Here is a 13,901-nt window from a genome sequence, read left to right on the forward strand (position 1 = left end):
AAATCATGTAAACTTGTAGTCTAAACCAAGACCAAGACCAGAGAGTATCAAGGCCAAGACTAGTTCAGCTGTGAGACCAAAATCAACCTAGTTATTTCCTCATCCTGCGTGAGTTGTAGAATATCAGCACCATCCTAGTTCAGATAGTTTCCATATGAGCTTGTATTCAACTGCAGCTCAATAACAGAGAAGTGGATGATGATGTTGAACTCAGTGTAAATGTTTTCATCCATCAGCTGAGATCAGGATTGACTGACTCCAGTGCTTTTAAGGATTGACACGACTACTAACTAGTCCCAAAGTCCTCTAGCAGAATAACCAGCCTCCAACACCCCCCTCCACCTCAGAAAAGGAATGAATAGTAAATGTTACTGATTTAAATTGGACTTAATTTGGAGATGAAACGTGAATTTTTAAAATTAAAGATACAATTATCGACTTGAAATTACATGATTTACCATTATAGTAATCAGATTACACTAAAGAACTACTGATCACCAGATTCTGTCACCTTGGTGTGCAACGGCATCTCAATTATCCGAGTCCGAGACCTGGGGAGACCGAGAGACCCGAGACCGAGACAAGACCAGGGGCCTCATTTATAAAGCTCGCTTGCGCACAAAACAGGGCTTGAAAGATGCGCAAGCCACCTTCTACGCAAAGGTTGGGATTTAAAAAAAAAAAACTAACCGAAAAATGTGTGTATCTTTAAGCCAACCCTGACCCTCGCGCACGAATATTTTGAAGATATGGGAAACTGGCGAATAATGTCGCTTTCCTGGCCTCCACCTCATCCACAACATCTCAATCTCAGTCTCCATGAAATTTAGTGGCACAGTTGCCTGGCTCGACACGTCTCATTCATCCTGACGCGCAGAGAAACAGGGTGCAGGCAGGCGCTGCGCATGCTCAGCAGGCTCATTTATATGCAAATACAGTCATTAAGTACTTTTCATTGCCCATTTATGGTAAAAAGTGGGCGTGTAGAGGGCGGGGTATGAGGCGAATTCACAATGTGCAACCTTCCAGCTGGACTGTGATTTATAAAGCGAACATTGCGTGCAGATGTGCGTTCACACGGTTTTATAAATCAGGATTTTTTTGTGCGCACGCCATTTTCGGATTTTGAGCACACGTACACTTTTACTGAGGCCCCTGGACCACAAAAAGGTGACTTGAGAAACTACAAGTCTAAAATCATGAACTGCATCAAAGGCAGCTTCCAGTTGTCATGGTGATGTCATGAAGTTGCACTTTTCTCCCAAAACCGCTGGTCTTTAGTTGAGGGCAAAAGTCCTTTTTTTAAATCAAAACATTTTGACATAAACCGGTGGTTGAACCCTGTTTCTTTCCCAAAGCCGAGACCTACGAGGGGCCGCATGCGGATCCACTGCCTGGAAAATGTGGATAAAGCCCTGCAGTTCCTCAAGGAGCAGAGGGTTCACCTGGAAAACGTTGGTTCCCACGACATCGTGGACGGAAACCACCGCCTCACCCTGGGACTCATGTGGACCGTCATCCTCCGCTTCCAGGTGAAAAACTGCCGGATGGATGGATGGATGGATGGATGGATGGATGGATGGATGGATGGATGGATGGATGGATGGATGGATGGATGGATGGATGGATGGATGGATGGATGGATGGATGGATGGATGGACGGGTCACCGTCAGCAGTTACTTGTACGGTGTTTAGCATGAGTCTCAGCTGCCGCGTCATCATCCGGCGACTGCGACTCCTCGTTGGATGAATGTGAATGTCACTCCGAGGCCTGGAGGTCGTGGTCGCCGTCTGCTCTCCAGCAAGGACACACACACACACACACACACACACGTTTACCTGCACACTCGTCCCATCACACACACCAGTGCACATCTTGACGTACACGTTTCACACACACTGCAGTTTTCCGGCCCCGGCAGCAGCAGGGATGCAGGATCAGTTTTTTCCATGTGAGTACAACATCAGCCCGCAGCTTCTCTCTCTGTCTCCTCGCCGCTGCAGCGTTGCCTCGGCACGCCGTGCTTAGACGGCGTTATGCAGACCGTCCTGTAACACGCCGATTCCGGGGACTCGGCGCCGTCGTCCTCGGCCCGGCTGCCTACCAGGGAACACGCTTGACAGCGCTCCTGACGCAGGGATCCTGCCGCCCGGGTTTCTCGCCGCGGCCCGCAGGCTCCGTGTGACGGATAGTGACGGTTGCTTTAGCTGGTCTTCACTTTATAGCTGATAGCAAATGTTAGTTCATTGCTGATGATCTTAAACAACTTAAACTTACAACAATTTTTCATATGATTTCATCTTGCTGAGTAAACCCTGATCAAATATATTCTATCCATCGCAATTAATTATGTAAGAAACCTTTGAGATTTGAGATTTTTCTTCATACAGTAGAAAGTTATCTTGCGTGCAAACACACATACATTAGAGTTTCCTAAAGGCCGGGACACACCAACCCGATAATCGGCCGTCGGCTTCGGAGGCAGCGCTCATTTCGGCTGATTCTGCATGTAAAACTGTCCACTATCCGTCGGCCTCTATGACCAATCTGATTGGTGGAGCTCTAGCCCTCGACTAGCGAATCAGAGTTAACCGGAAATGACGTTGGTAAACTCACTAGCTAAACAGCGATGGTACAAACGCTAAACTATACTCTATCATTGCGTCGGTATGAATTTGGCTTATTTTTGATTGTATTATATTTTCATTATTAGCATCTTATTTTCGATCCTTTTTTACTTCTTTCAGACGTGAAAACAGCTCAGTTCAGAACTGGAGATTAGAGCGATCCATCATATCCGGTTGTTCTTTTGTTTCCTTTTGTTTTTGTGCGACGTCACAGATTAGCACCGCCTGCAGTTATGGTGCAAATTACGCCTCGCTAGACTTCATGGGCAGGTTACGGTGTTTTAGTTGTAAAAGTACGCCTCGCTAAGCCAGACTTTAAAACTAACAGCAGCTTACTCAAAGATAATCACAGATGATCCAGGGATACAGGAATGTAAATACAGGGAAGATGCTTCTAGGGCTGCAATGAGTCCTCGAGTACCTCGAGTAACTCCATTACAAAAAATGGTAGAAGAATTTCTTTGTTTAAATAAAAAACTGATTTAAACTTCACCTTTCGCACAGGTTCTTTTTAACATGACCCAATGTGCTAACACGCAAGACAGGGTCACGCTTTTCGTAACGTGTGTGAACAGTTTAGCTGCACATACGCCGGCCGGGACAACAGTGACAGCAACAATGAGAAAACGCAGCAAAGTGAAATAGATAAGAGGAAGAGACAGAAGATGTCGAAGGTGTGGGATTATTTTAAATTAAAAATATATAGAAATAATAAAAAATGCTCCGGTCAAAATGGCATAAGACTCTAGTTCCGAGTCTCGGTCCACAGCCAAGCATTTCTGTTGAAACTTGTTGGTTCTGAATGTGAAGTTGCACAATTTAAAAGCAGTGTTTAAGAATATTTTTTATTTTTGATACTTAGAAAAAATACTTTTTTTTTAATGTCTCAGGAAATGTTAAGTTTGAAATAATTGTATTTATTTTTAACAGTTTACTAGTTTGCATAATATGTAAATAAATATCAATTATTCTCATAAAAGAAACAAATTGGTTGTTTTTAATCAAGTAATCTGTCTTGTTTTCTATTGTATATTTATAATTGGGCTTTAATTAAGCAAAAGTAAGTTTTATCCAATTACTCGATAATCAATGGAATATTTGATAGAATAATCGATCACAAAAATATTGGATAGCTGCAGCCCTAGATGCTTCCGCACACCGCCAAGACTGTCCCTGCAAATGTTTAAATATAAATTCTTAGTAAAACTTTTAGAGCCGTTCAGCGTTCAGGAGGGGTTGAAGTGGAAGAAGCGCTGAAAGGATCAGAGTAGATCTACAAATCCCCCCGCAGCAGTGCAGGACGTGTGTTACGGGATGATGGCGAGCCTCCTGCAGCCTCCGCCACGGCAGTCAGCATCATTCCAGATGCTGCACACAGCTGCGAGCATCATCTGATCTGAAATGGCCGTGAAAGATTTGGGCCTAATTGCATCAGAAATGTTTCACCAACAGAGCTGAGCCCCTAAAGTGTTGGTTGAACCCCAGATCTTTAAGATATCTGGCCCTGATGAAACAGCAGCGCTTCAGAAAACAACAGAGCTGATAATGATCTTAATGTTTGTTTTTCCCCTACAGCCGAGACCGTTTAGACTCCCGTAGATGATGATAGAAATGCCACCATTAGCTGAAAACCCTGCTCTTATCGCCAGTCTGTTTTCTTCTTCCCATGAGCCACCAGTCCAGGGTGTCTTTAATTTTACATGTGGTGAACAAGGAGGGCAGCGCAGGATACCGGGGCGTATCTGCGTCTTTGTTTAGTTGTGTTTATGCACCATTTGGTTTCTACTCTGAAATCCTTCCTTCAGGGATTAATTAATTATTTTGAATTTGAATTTTCAGCAGAGGCACTAACCTTAAAGTTAATTTCTAGAGGTGCAAAACATAGATAATAAGTTTAAAAATAGATAATGGTTTAAAAAATATATAAATTCTGATCAAACTCTGAGTTTCTACAGAGTTTTTTTCAGTTCATTTAGTTTTTTCTACACTATCCTGATAATTCTGGCTATATTTATTTATTTATTTATTTATTTATTTTTTGTCATGATTTATAGGGTCTTTTTTTCTTCTGTTTCCTGGTTTTGTTAATCCAGTTCCAGCTTTATTTTGAAAGTCTATTTCTTGGTTCCTGTTTGACTTTCCTTGTTCTCATTAATCCTGATTGTTTGCACCTGTGTGTCTCATCAGTCCCGTAGACTCTACAAAACAATGGACGAAGCATTAGGTCACGTGACCCTTTGGGTTCTGAAGTTCTTTTTGTGGGCGCAGCCATCGTGCTTCAGACGCCAACTGAGACACGCTCACCATTTGTCAATCAAAGCTAGCTTTGCTCCCAGCCGAAATATCTGTTTACAGACGTTTACTAAAAAATAAAACCACAAACCATTAACACGTTGACTCGAGGGTGAAATCAAAAATGGCCGTTGTGTTTAGCCGACGCTGGGTGGTTGCTTGGTGATAATTCCAGATGAGGAGGGGAAAACGGCTAGCCATTGGCTGAGCTGACTGTCAATCAATCACATTAGAAATAAACGTAATGCTTTATATAAACTCTCCTGACGTGGTAAAAAAAAAAGAATTAATCCCAATAAAAATAATTTCTCAAGAAATTTGCAGTGCAACAATATATTTCCCTTTCGGTATTGATAGGTATCTGTGCGAAACACGGACAATGCTCCCTGGTTTTCAGTGCAAGAAATACAATTACAATGTTTCTTGTAACAGAAATCACTCGTTGTTACAGTTTCACCACGTTGTCAAACAGCTGAAAGACGTTTTAAAAGCCTGCTAGTTATTCACGCTGTGGATCCCGTTAAAGCTCATAATTTCTCTCCAAAACTCACTGGTGAAGTTTACATTTTTCAGAAATGCAAATTAAAACAGCAATAAATAAAAAAGAGTTTTGCAGCTACATAAGAGATTATGGAGGTCTTGGCAGGAATGAACAGACTTCCAGATGTATTCTGGGAAACCAGCTGTGACCATTATGTTTACAGTTGGGGTCCATTTTATTTTCTCTTCAGGACAGATAAATAAATCATGTCGGAGGTAAACAAATTAAACAGAGGAAGAAGTGAAAGATGAAGATCAGTTTTTGGTTTTCATGCCTTTATCTTTCCTTCATTTGCTGGTTTCCACTGGTTCCTCTTTACAAACCTTGAGGCTTTTGCACGTTTTCATTATCACATCCCCCTTCACACCTCACCTTTAATTAAACTGAGGTAAAAGCTCAAGAAGCAGAATTGTAACGATAGATAAATCACTAAAATATGTCAAAATGCTTTGTAGAACTGTGTCTCTTATCAGCTTCACCTCTTTTCCTCCGTCCTCTCTTCCGCCGAGGTGAAAGTGAGAGTTTTGCTTTGCCAGGTCAGCAGTTCGGATCCAACCACGACAGCGCCCGGCAGGGAGGGAGAGGCTGGGGGCGGGGCTTATCAGAATCAGAATCAGAAAAGGGTTTACTGCCAAGTTTGTTAAACACACACAAGGAATTTGTTGTGGTGATTGGTGCAATACAATACAAATATAAAAGCAAATATATAAGGTATAAAATGTATAAACAGAAATGTACAATATGAGGTTTTTAAAGTGCCGGATATGAGTCTGTACAAAAGTGACTTAGGATGTGCGTTAATATGACGCATAAGGTCAGGATTGGAGTCTTTACGTTAATGGTGGGATGGGGGGGCAGTCCGTGGTAGACGTGGGAGAGGGGGGACCGGGGCCTTGTTGACGAGGCCAGCTGCAGATGGGAAAAAACTGTTTTTGTGGCGTGAGGTTTTGGTCCTGATGGACCGCAGCCTCCTGCCAGAGGGAAGAGTCTGAAACAGTTTATGACCGGGGTTGGAGGGTCTGCTGCAATCTTTCCCGCACGCTTCAGGGTCCTGGAGGCGTGCAGGTCCTGGAGAGATGGCAGGTTGCAGCCAATCACCCTCTCTGCCGAGCAGATGATACGCTGCAGCTGCTCCTGTCCTTCACAGTGGCAGCAGCTACCAGATGGTGATGGAGGAGGTGAGGATGGACTCAATGATGGCCGTGTAGAACTGCACCATCATTGTCTTTGGCAGGTTGAATTTCTTCAGCTGCCGCAGGAAGTACATCGTCTGCTGTGGTCTTTTTTGGTGAGGGAGGTGATGTTCAGCTCCCACTTGAGGTCCTGGGATATGATGGTCCCCAGGAAGCGGTAAGACTCCACCGTGTCTGCTGGGGAGTCACACAGGGTGAGGGGGGCCAGTGGGGCTGCGTTCCTCCTGTAGTCCACAATCATCTCCACTGTCTTGAGAGCGTTGAGCTCTAGATTGTTCTGACGGCACCAGGTCACCAGCTGGTCCACCTCCCACCTGTAGGCGGACTCATCACCATCAGAGATGAGTCCAATGAGGGTGGTGTCGTCCAAACTTCAGGAGCTTGACAACTTGGTAGTATGTGGAAGTGGGAAATGTCAAACTTTAAAGTGTGGCTGTTGAACTGTACAGTCTGGCATAGTTTATTGCTTTTATACTGCGATTGGTGCCAAATACGGTCTAAAACAGCTTTTTAAACAGAAATGTGTCACTAATATCAGTTTTTTCCACTGCCAATCACGTGAATATGGTGTATATACAGTGTTGAATCAAACTTCTACTGATAACTTCTGCAACCTACGTTTCCTGAAGACAAAATGACTGAGGAACGTCCCCCGCCTTCTCTGTTCTGCTGTCACTCATGATGCCACGCCCCTCTCAGTTGATGCCACGCCCCCCACGCCGGATCAGGGCCAAAAGTCTGAACCTGAAAAAAAAATTTGAAACTGAAAAAAAAAAGATGTGAAACTGAAAAAAAATATGTGAAACTGAAAGAAAAAAGATCTGATACTGAAAAAAATAAAATTGAAACTGTAAAAAAGAATTTTCAGGTTCAAATTTTATTTTCAAATTAGCAAAACTTTTGGCCTTGATTTGGTTCCATACGGGGCTGACAGGGAGCGAGAGGCATAAACGTAATGTAAATACAGAACCGCACAAATAAGACCGGCTGTCCTTACTTGTAGCCATTTTAAATGTATTATTAATTATGCCCGTTTGTCCGAGCTGCAGCACGATAACCGAGTATTTCTGCTCCTCAGGCAGATGTCCCTGATGTGGCATCATCTGCCTCGTTGAATTAATCACTTGAAATGTTTCTTACAGTTTTTCTTGCATTCAAATCCAAGAAAAAACACCTTATTTTCTCTTTTTGTAAATACTTAACATAAAAATCAGTGTTCGGGATTCTTCTTCTTCTATTCAAACTTTTTTGTGTTTCGTTGATAGCGAAGGTCCAACGTGACACAGGTCACTTCCTGTTATTGGAAACTGGCTTTGTGATTAAAAGACGTGACTGTGATGAGAATAAAAATCAATCAACATCAACATGTTCTGTCGTTTTGCCCCGGTCTTAAAATAACTGTTTCAAAAACTGAAATTAAACATAGAGTGGCAGATTGATGACTTTTGTCAAGTCGCAAACATTCAAACCTTCGGCTGCGTGTGTGTGTGTGTGTGTGTGTGTGTGTGTGTGTGTGTGTGTGTGTGTGTGTGTGTGTGTGTGTGTGTGTGTGTGTGTGTGTGTGTGTGTGTGTGTGTGTGTGTGTGTGTGTGTGTCGGGCAGCAGCTGATTCCAGAGTGTCACGTCCCCAATTACCTCGTATCTTGTCACCGTGAGATGATCGGATGAATGACTGTCACCGTCACTAATCGTCGTCATGACGCCGCCGCTGCGTTCTCGTGGTTTCTCTTGTCTTCTTTAATTCTTTCCTTTATTCTGAAAAACCTCGGCTCATTTTACCTCTGTCTCTGGAGGAGTTTGGGAAAGGCGTCGAGGGAGTTTGTTCTGATGTATTAGTTTTTCTCTTGTAGTTTTATCAACATTACACTAAGGGCCCGATTTACTAAGATCCTAAATAAAGAGTACAAAATTGCGTGTGCACTGAAAAAGTTTGCGCGTGCTGTTTGCGTGTGTTTTGCGGGTGATCAACTAAGATTGCGTGCGCAATTGATAACAGGCGCAAACAGCAGTATTTAAATGAGGTGTTGCGTGTCTTAAGGTTTGCGAGCGCAAACTCTGCGCCATGGAGAGTCTGGATGGAAAGCACAGTCACAAGTCACAAGCGCAAAATGAAATTTGACGAGTTGGAGTTAGAGATATTAGTGGAAGAGGCAAATAAACACATTCATGAACTACAACAAAGAAATTTAAACATTACCAAAAGAAACGCAATATCGGAGAAAACCTGCGATAGAATAAATGCAGTTGGTAACACAAAAAACGGAAAAACGTCTGGTTTTTCATATTTCAATTTTAGGCACAGATCAAAAATACGAAATAGAAAAACGGGCCACAGGACCGAATTTGATTTTAATATTGAATTGGTCGGGTTTACGTGACCCCGCGGTGCTCGGCATGATCTGAGGAGAAAAAGACATCAGACACAGAGCTGGAGAGCGCTTTGATTCAATCTATTTATGAGTTAAGTTTTTATTCAGATGTCCACAGTATATTGCAAATATTATATATTATATAGCAAACACTGACAGTAAATGTGTGACAGACGGGACCATCATATGGCCGTCGATTTAACGCAGATCCATAATTCAGGCGAAGCTGCAGTCTCTGCGCTGATCCTGACACAGCGGGTCGGAGCGGATTTGGTCATGATGTTTAACCTGTGTTTTGTGATTAATAAGCACAGGTTTTAATTAAATGTAATTTACAAAGGATGATTTCACGTTCAATAAGATAAGTAATCAATAAAATACAAAGTTTTGGCACAAAGGCTTGGCCTGCTTGTGGGCGAGTGGAGGGGGGCACAATAAGAGAAGGTGGCAAGATATAAGGCGAAGAACTAAAGAAAAAGTGGCCTTTAATAAAACTTGTGCAACCATTTTTAAAATAGCATGCAGCAGAATAAAGACTCTCTCTCTGCGTATTCTTTGATTTTGGATGTCGCCTCCTTGCCACAATAACAGCAGCAGCAGATTAGCACCTTCCTTTCAAACGTATTAAATACAGACGCAATCACAATACGCACAATTACTTTCAGGCTTGGTAAATCTCATTGCGCGTGGTAAATGGAGCAATTTGCATTTTCCCCTCCCAGTATTTAGGATTTCTGCCGGGTACGCCCCATATTGATTATTCATCAGGGCAAAAGTACTAAATGGATTGCGTGTGCAATTTTGCGCATTTGAGAGACGCAGTCGTCTTTGCACGCTGTTAGTAGATCAGCTGGCACTTTGGTTTGCGGGTGCTGTCAAGTTTGCACAGGTTTTTACGCACGCAAACCTTTAGTAAATCGGGCCCTAAATCTTTTATTCACATTTATTTGAAAACTAATCATTAAGGTGACATTTTGGGCTCTCAACAGTCATCATTTTCGCTTGGTGACTCTCAAGAGCGTCTGGATCTCTTCGACTTGCTCAACATAAACAGCTGGAGCAGGAAATGTTGTTAAATCTTGCATAGTGCACATTAGTCTTTAGGAAGCTTGGAGTTGTAATTTCTGCAGACGAGGTTGGAGGTTGTCGGTAGTTTACCTGAACTGTCGTGTTGGTCCTCAGATCCAGGTGATCAAGATAGCGACGGAGGACAACCGAGAGACGCGCTCCGCCAAGGATGCGCTGCTGCTCTGGTGCCAGATGAAGACTGCAGGGTGAGACGCAGCAACAACAACAAAAACAACAACAAAACAAGCTGCAGCTGGAAACCACAGCTTTTATTAAGCTGCACGATGTGTGCTTGTCCTGCAGGTACCCTGAGGTCAACATCCAGAACTTCACCACCTGCTGGAGAGACGGCCTCGCCTTCAACGCCCTCATACACAGACACAGGTACGACACTGGGGTCCAGCCTGTTGCCATGGTTACGTCAGCCTGCTGCCATGGTTACGTCAGCCTGCTGCCATGGTTACGTCAGGGTCGTGTTGTTTCTGGCAGCCTGTTTCAGTTTTAGTTTCAGTCTAGTCTTTGGGTCAAGCTATCATTTTAGATTTTATTAGTTTTAGTCATGTTCATTCTCCTTTTAGTCGTGTCAAGTTTCAGTCGACTAAAAGTCTGACCATTTTAGTCTCGTTTTAGTCAAAGATTGTCTTTAGCCAAACCCATTTTATAATTCAAACAGGGTTATCTTATTATTATATTATTGTTACCTTATAGACTCAAGAATACCTTCATTCCAGATACAGAAGACTTTAATTTGAGTTTACAACATATTTATTTTGGCGCATTTCTCCCCGTCTTTTTCTTTTTCCTCGACACATTCAGGTTTTTTTTCCACCTCTATGTAGGAAAGTGTATCCAAAGATGGTCTCTTCTTCTTCTCCCAGCTCCAGAAAAGATCCCTGCGTTTCTCTATGTAACTTTGTTTTTTATTGACGTGAACCTAGAGCTCTGCGTTAACGGCATCAGCCTCTAACTCTGCAGCTGCATCTTCTGGATCTGATTCCCCGCTGCAGCGACTGGGATTGAGGACTAATGTCACCCAGCAGAACTAAACCAGAGGAAACTACTGAAAACATGAACATTAAGGATCTTTGTTAGAACATTTCATCTCGTTTTGGTCAACGAGAATGAAGACACATTTTAGCATCGTTTTTATTTTGTAATCTACATTTTAGTTTTGTTTTTATTCATCTACGATATTGCATTATATATTTAATCATCGTTATCGTCACATGATCAGCATTTTCGTTGCGTCTCACTTTCCTCAGGTGATAAAGGTTCGTTGACGACGATATTTAGTCATGATTTTCGTTGACGAAAGCAACTTTACATCAGGGGGAGGTTACTTACTACATCTCAGTTTTTTTTCAAACGTTGCTTAAAAAGCCAGAAGGATATTTTCACGGCACTTCGTGATCTTGTCCCCCCCCCCCTCCAGACCGGACCTAATAGAGTTCAACAAGCTGACCCGCTCCAATGCGACCCACAACCTCCAGCAAGCCTTCAACGTCGCCGAGCATCACCTGGGCCTCACCAAGCTGCTGGACCCCGAGGGTGAGAGTCCGTCACGCACCCGTATCTGTATCCGGCGTATCTACCTCCGCCGAGCAGACCCTCACGCCTCTCTCTCACTTCCCGCACAGATGTGAACACGGAAAACCCGGATGAGAAGTCCATCATCACCTACGTGGTCTCCTACTACCACTACTTCTCCAAGATGAAGGCTCTTATTGTGGAGGGGAAGAGAGTCGGGAAGGTAAATCCTCCTCCTCTTCCCATCTCTGTGTTTTTGTGTGTTATATCCATGGATGTATTATATTAACCTGGATACCGGACAGGAAAACGGACGCCGTTCATTTCAATGGAAGTTGCTCGCCTGGCGCATACTCCGAAAAAGTTCCCGACTTCTGGGGTTTACTTCCGTGTTATGCGGCCCATAGAGCATGCGCAGTTGAGTCACCTCCCATGATGCCCCGGGGCAATGAGAACGAGTATTAATATAATATGTATTCATATAATATATTAATTAATGTATATTATTATTACATATATTATTAATGTATTAATATAATATATTAATTAATGTATATTATTACATGTATATTATTATTACATATATTATTAATGTATTAATATAATATATTAATTAATGTATATTATTACATGTATATTATTATTACATATATTATTAATGTATTAATATAATATAATTATATAATATGTATTAATATAATACATTCATGGAGTGCACGGACACAGCCGTGACGTCACGCCCAGAAAGAGACTTTTCTTTTACTTTTCTGGCCGTTATAAAACATTTTTGACGGATATAAAGTCCATGACTTAAAAATATAGAATACAAAGATTAGTAATTGCCGGTGATTACAGCTGGAGGTGTCCTGTGAACAGTTTTAGAGGCTTCTCTTTTACTATTGCGGTCTATGGGAAAAAAGCATTTTGGGCCCCATGGGATTTTTTGTTGCAGTACCGCGGCTGGCCACTGGGAGAAATCGGCGTGTCTTCTGAGTGCGAGACCGGGGGGCTGGTTATATCATTCAAATGTTTGCATTGATTTGTTGGGTTTTGGATGAGTGAAGAGATTGGTTGTTTTGGGGGGGGGGGGTATCTTTGTTTACAGGTTTGTTATCTGTTAGAAGGGTCAGCCCACTGTGTATGTTTTTAGCTGTTCTGGCTGGGTTGTTGGGGGGAGATCCGCTGCTCAGTCAGGGATGTGGAGTGATGGGTAAAACGGTTCTGTGCTAAATGACATTTACACTGAGGAATAATCTGTGTGCTTATAGTAGATTTTTTGATTGTCAGCAGTAACAGAAAAGTCCTGTGTTTATGATTGTGGAGTGTTCGTGTACCTTGAGAGCCTGACAGCTGGGTAGCTCACCCCATACTTACCTGAGTAGGTGGCAGTGGCGGCTGATCAGTAGGGGGCGCTAGGGCGCCGCCCCCATCAAATCAAGAGAAGAAGAAGAAAAAATAAAAATAAAATAAAAAACATGCTGTAAAATGCATATATTTATTAAAAGAAGGTGTTATTTCAGTCTGTGGGAGACTGTCAATAGTAATTAAATGTTGTTTAAATATTGATTTGGTTCCAAAATGTTTTTTATTTTATTTTATTTACTCCCCGGAAGTAAGGAGCGCCGGTCAAACAGAATCCAGTGTAAACTCAAACATTTGATAAGCACGTGACCTGAGGATCTCTTTTCATTTGTTTGAATTAGATTCATAAAGGGACGCAGTCGTGTGCGTCCCAGAAACTCAGTTATCAGCAACGAATCAGCGATCAGTATCGTGACGTACTCGTATTTGTTTTTTAATCTAATGTGATTGGACAATTCATTCCCCGTCTTTTTTAGAAAATCAAACTGAACTGCACAAACCCAATTTTTATGTTTGTTTTAAATAGGTTAAATAACACTTGAAATAATATTTGTTGATCAAATATCTGAAAGAAAGGAACGTTACTTTTTCAAATAATATACATTTTTCTTCTTTCTAATGTGTAAAATAAACTGAACCCAAACCAGGAAGAAAAGAACAACAAAATAACAGTGGACGTGTTGAAATATTAAACCCCTACTTTATGTTGAGTTTTCTTTTTCCACTGCAGCAGAACTGAACTGCTTCACTAAAACTCATGACCAATAAGCCATTGTTGGATGGTTACATTATTCAAAATTAAAGGACCAAAATATTATTATTACCTTTCTTTTTTCCCCATGGTACCAAGCTTGTACCTAACAGTGACTTCTGTGTACCGTTACACCCTGATGTATGCCAAGGTAAATTGTGCCCCCAAA

The 13,901-nt window shown here is 42.1% G+C and overlaps 1 protein-coding gene across 1 annotated transcript in view; it reads left to right on the top strand.

Moving 5' to 3' along the window:
- LOC133441497 (spectrin beta chain, non-erythrocytic 1-like) overlaps positions 1 to 13,901 on the top strand; it is a 124,836-nt gene that overhangs the window by 22,106 nt on the left and 88,829 nt on the right. The window contains exons 4-8 of the mRNA XM_061718849.1: positions 1,359 to 1,532; positions 10,207 to 10,298; positions 10,396 to 10,476; positions 11,525 to 11,640; positions 11,730 to 11,842. Of these exons, the coding sequence (XP_061574833.1) occupies positions 1,359 to 1,532; positions 10,207 to 10,298; positions 10,396 to 10,476; positions 11,525 to 11,640; positions 11,730 to 11,842 (576 nt within the window). The remainder of the gene's footprint in view (positions 1 to 1,358; positions 1,533 to 10,206; positions 10,299 to 10,395; positions 10,477 to 11,524; positions 11,641 to 11,729; positions 11,843 to 13,901) is intronic.

This window comes from Cololabis saira, chromosome 4 (assembly GCF_033807715.1).
Source record: "Cololabis saira isolate AMF1-May2022 chromosome 4, fColSai1.1, whole genome shotgun sequence".
In the NCBI taxonomy this organism is placed as follows: Eukaryota; Metazoa; Chordata; class Actinopteri; order Beloniformes; family Belonidae; genus Cololabis; species Cololabis saira.